At 45.4% G+C, this 5,155-nt stretch overlaps 1 protein-coding gene across 1 annotated transcript in view; it reads left to right on the forward strand.

Moving 5' to 3' along the window:
- The first annotated feature begins 27 nt into the window (after positions 1–27).
- LOC102215635 (cat eye syndrome critical region protein 5) overlaps positions 28–5,155 on the forward strand; it is a 6,645-nt gene continuing 1,517 nt past the window's right edge. Inside the window, exons 1-8 of the mRNA XM_005754211.1 lie at positions 28–175; positions 387–578; positions 734–925; positions 2,142–2,254; positions 4,095–4,188; positions 4,417–4,450; positions 4,527–4,701; positions 4,781–4,957. Coding sequence (XP_005754268.1) covers positions 525–578; positions 734–925; positions 2,142–2,254; positions 4,095–4,188; positions 4,417–4,450; positions 4,527–4,701; positions 4,781–4,957 — 839 coding nt within the window. The 5' untranslated portion in view covers positions 28–175; positions 387–524. The remainder of the gene's footprint in view (positions 176–386; positions 579–733; positions 926–2,141; positions 2,255–4,094; positions 4,189–4,416; positions 4,451–4,526; positions 4,702–4,780; positions 4,958–5,155) is intronic.

Below are 5,155 nucleotides of genomic sequence, written 5' to 3' on the forward strand. Positions count from 1 at the left end.
GTGTGTGTGTGTGTGTGTGTGTGTGTGTGTGTGTGTGTGTGTGTGTGTGTGTGTGTGTGTGTGTGCGTCTGCTTCAGCGTCCTTATCTCCAGTGAACCAATCGTGACCCTGAACCTCAACTTGAAGCTGAACCTGAGGTGCTGTTGGATCCAGGTGACTCCTCCCACCTGTACAGGTACAGTTTACACTTCATTTATAGATCACATGTCTGAGACTTAAAGCTGAGTGTTTAGCTCAGGTAACAGGATCTATTTTTCAATTCCTGTTATCAGCTTAATATAGGAGCTAATCAACTAATGACCAAACTAACATGACCAGGTTATCTCGAGGCCACGCCTTCTTCTCCTCCACAGGTAACCCATCCCTCATCTCTGTCTGTGTCACAGGAAAATACCGTACCGTCAGCTGAGCAGAAGCTTTTTTTGTGGTGACAACGCAAGTGTGCTGCATCAGGCTCCTCCCACTGGTGACATCGCAGCTGTGTGGCTATAAAGAGCGATGAGCGGCAGAGGGACCTGCGCGTCATGTGGTGTCGAGGTTTCCTGCAGCAGACGGTCAGACATGTTTCCAGCAGGCAGGTCAGTGTGTGTGTTATGACATCCTATGAACCCAGACTGATAACTATTGATAATCTATTGATCGTGTCTTACTGTTTGTCGGACAACAGCAGGCTTCTTCACATGATGGAGGAAAAGTGAATAACTTGTCTTTCTCTCTCGTACCTGTCCGTCAGGCGGGCGTCATCTTCGATGTGGATGGCGTCCTGGTGCGTGGGTCCGCCGTGATCCCAGCTGCTCGGCGAGCTTTCAGGAAGCTCCTGGACAGTAACAACAACTTCCTTTTTCCCACTGTCTTCGTCACCAATGCAGGAAGCTGCCAGAGACACCACAAAGCCCAGCAGCTGTCTCACCTGCTGGACGTCCAGGTAGGAGGCTGCAGAACTTCCTGTTTTGATTCCAGCTGTGTAGGCGCCGTTTATCGATCGATTATTTAAGCTTTTTTGGACTCTTACGTATAATTTAACACAGTCAGCCTGTTTCCTCACCTCTCAGTGAGCCTCCTCCCTACCTGTGTGTGTGTCTCAGGTGATTCTGGTAAAGTTAATCTGTGCTCACCGTGTTCTCGCTGTGGAAGCTGTGACACGGCTGCATAAACACAATGAGGGCTTCTCCGTGTTCACGGGACTCTGTTGGGCTTTAATGTCATTAATTTATAACTTTAAGAGGTCCCATGACTCTAAATTCAACTCAGGAGGTGATGAAGAGGAGAGGAGGAAGATAGCCCTAACATCACATGACTGTCACATGGTGCGAGGGGTTGGCTCTGGTTGGTAGAGCTGCTGATACAAGTACCGATACTTTTACTCTTTAAAGGCAGCTGATGCAGGAGAGCAGAATCATCTATCTGCTAATTCTGAACATTTTTTACTGACCATTAAATCACTGTGACTTTGACTTTACACAGTAATGAGTTAACACAATAAAACACACCTTTCAGCTCTTATTTTGAAGAGCTGGATGTAACTGTTCCTGTCTCTGAGCAGCTCAGCTGACCCGTGTCACGACTCATGTGTGTTATTCTTGTTGTGAATGTTATGAATTTAACACCTTTAACCTCCGTTACAAATGAGCCCGTGTGGCTCAACACTGTGTAACATGATGTCAGACAGTGACATTTATTCAAGTTCATTGTTTTGCCATGAACATTTTTAAGGCTGTCAGTGTTCACGTGCTAACATTAACGCGATTAACATTCATGTGGACGGACAGACTTTGGATAAACTGACAGAGACATTTCAGGGACTTCCAGTCATTCTGCGCTCCAGATGGGTTACTTGTGTTAAAAATTTTAATTGCATTATGTTAACATTGACAGCCCTAAAATGTTTTAATTCATTGTGTTGTTGCTCATATCTGTGCTGTGATTGGACGCCAGGATTCATCCTGAATCCTCCTGACTTGAATGTAGAATCATGGGACCACTTCAAGTCTACAGCGCATCCGAGGGTCCATTTTTAAAGCATGGCTCACACTAAAGAACATCAGCGCGTCACTTTGTCTCGTGGAGGCGCCGTCAGTGGCTGGGTCCATCTTTTATCTACAGCTGTTCTTCGGACCACTCATGTCTCTCTCTGTCTGTAGATCACGCCGGAGCAGGTGGTCCTTTCCCACAGTCCTTTGCAGATGATGAAGAGTTTCCACGATAAATGCGTCCTTGTGTCTGGACAGGGGCCGGTGACACACATCGCCAACACGTATCCTCCTCAAAGTTCATCAGGTTCAGAAAACTGCAGACAGGACCTCATCCTGGTGCTCACAGAGAGATCACGAGGGGTTCCAGGAAGCAGGTTTAGCTGCAGCTCTGATTGCGCTAACCCTGAGATGAAGGAAACTTTTCTGTCCCAGAAATACTGTTAACTTCTACTCTGAGTCAGTTACCATGGTAACAGACTCCAAACTAACCTGCTGGCTGCCATGGTTTCTCTCTGACTCCTCCCCTCTGCTGCACCTGAACCAGCCAACTGACTCATTTCCTCATTCAAGTCAATTCTGTCCAAGCTCAGAGCAAACAATTAATCTGCAGATGTTTTTACAAAAACTATCATAATCAATCACACTGATCAATCATCTGGTTCATTATAATCAGTCACTCTGATCAATCATCTGGTTCATTATAATCAATCACTCTGATCAATCATCTGGTTCATTATAATCAATCACTCTGATGGATAAATGGATCTTATTCGAGTGAAGTTCAGGCTGAGATGACTTTAAAACTAAAGCTGAACTAAATGTGTTTAAAGTCACTGCAGACAGTCTGACTGTAATCGTGAAATGTAACCACTGAAAATCACCTGAGTCGGCCTCGGCAGGTCGACCCAGAACCAGATCAGCCAGAACATGGGCTCCGTGACCGATCAGCAAACCGAGTCCACTTGCACAGCAGGACGGATCCAAACAGATTTTTGATCAGGGATTCAGATCGGATTCGTCCCAGATCCAGGTCTGCTCGGTCATTTCCCAGCTGATCCCGTGTGTTTTGTTTTTTTAAACTTTTTTTTAGCTTGAAGCTGATATTAGAGCGACATTATCAGCATTTTTATCCAGTTATGACAGAACTCAGGGAATTCTTTATTTTTACTGGAATTTTTGAAATAATGAAATGGTCGTTAACTGTAGCAAACAGTTTTTAATTAAAAACAGACTCGAGTGCAGATCCCTCTTGGACTTCAGATGAATAATTAGATTTAAAATCAGATCTAAAATTAGGATTCATGAGCACGGTGGTTAGCACTGTTGCCGCACAGCAAGAAGGTCCTGAGTTCAATTCCACCATCAGCCCGGGGTCTTTCTGTGTGGAGTTTGCATGTTCTCCTCGTGTTTGCGTGGATTCTCCCCGGGTACTCCGGCTTCCTCCCACAGTCCACAGACATGCAGTTAGGTTAATTGATCAATCTCCACTATCTAAATTGCCCATAGGAGTGAATGTGAGTGCGAATGGTCGTCTGTCTCTGTGTGTTGGCCCTGCGACAGACTGGCGACCTGTCCAGGGTGTACCCCACCTCTCGCCCTATGACAACTGGGATTGGCTCCAGCGCCCCCACAACACTGAAAAGGATAAGCGAATGGATGGATTCAAGTTGTGATAGCTGACATTATTAAAAATTACATCATTTCTGTCTGCATTGATGAAATCGGTGGTGCAAAGTGATTAAACTGATAAATGTCTTTGCATTCTTCGGTTCCCTGGATTAAAATCAAAGCGCTTTCTTGGCTTTCTTTCTCTACTTGCGCACATGCTTAACTCAGGCTCAACATGCTCAGAGTTGGCTGAACTAACTCTGATCAGCTGATCACCTCAGAGTTTGTTTTTAAACTCGGAGTTTGATGAACACAGTTCCTGGAATACCCCCCAGGTTAACCTTAATCCTGCTTGTTAATCTGATTTTAACAAATTTTTCCAAATATTTGTCTGGATGATGAGACACTGTGAGGTGTTTTTCACTCAGACAGATTTTTTTGATTGCGGGACTTTAATTGTCGGAACGTCTGAATGAAAAATCTGGGTGTTGCAATCCTGAATGGCTCTTCCAGTTTGGGTTTTCAGAGGGTGATGACCATGGAGCAGCTCTCAGAACACCACCCCCTGCTGGACATGGTGGACCACAGCAGGAATCCCACACTTCCTGTGAGTCCTGCAGACATTAAACTCAGAGCCATTTGTGCAAACAGTTTCTGATTGGTGAGAATGAGACTTCGTTCTACCTGGTAAATAGTGCTGATTTTTATTTATTTATTTATTTTAAAAAGCAAAAATGGCAGTAATCAGTAAGTTAAATTGCGCTCCACATGCTCATTAGTGTTTCTTCTTCCAGAGTTATGTTTGTTCATTCCATCATCACTTTGTTTGTTTCAGTCATCTCCACCACAGAGTCTCCCCCAGATACAAGGTAAGACAGCCAACACACAGGAAGTGGAATGGCTTTTCTTCATCAGCTCCTTTTCTGACTTTCGGTGTTTCCATAGCGATCATCCTGTTTGGGGAGCCAGTCAGATGGGAGACCAATTTGCAGCTGCTGATTGACGTGCTTCTGACCAATGGCAGGCCAGAGTGTGGGTATGACACCCAGCTTTCACCACAGCTGCCAGTCTTAGCCTGCAACACGGACTTGCTGTGGATGGCTGAGGCCCCATCACCACGGTAACAGCCACAGACTTACCACAGGTGCTAAAGTGGAGGCGTCCTGCTGATGGCTCTGACTGCTGCTGTGTTGCTGTAGGTTTGGCCATGGGATGTTCTTACTGTGTCTGGAGTCAGTCTACAGGAAGCTGACGGGTCGGGAACTGGAGTACAAGGCACTGCTGGGAAAACCCAGTCTGGTAACCTACCAGTATGCTGAGCAGGTGTTGCGACAGCAGAACTGCAACCGCAGGCTGAACACCATCTATGCCGTGGGGTAACCAATATCATCCATATCGAAATCTGTAACAAATAACAACAACACTGTAACCCCATCTGTAACAACATCACCATCTGTAACAACATCACCATCTGTAACAACATCACCATCTGTAACAACATCACCATCTGTAACAACATCACCATCCGTAACAACATCACCATCCGTAACAACATCACCATCTGTAACAACATC

This window comes from Pundamilia nyererei, unplaced genomic scaffold (genome assembly GCF_000239375.1).
Source record: "Pundamilia nyererei isolate P.nyererei 1_Seehausen unplaced genomic scaffold, PunNye1.0 scaffold00523, whole genome shotgun sequence".
NCBI lineage: Eukaryota > Metazoa > Chordata > Actinopteri > Cichliformes > Cichlidae > Pundamilia > Pundamilia nyererei.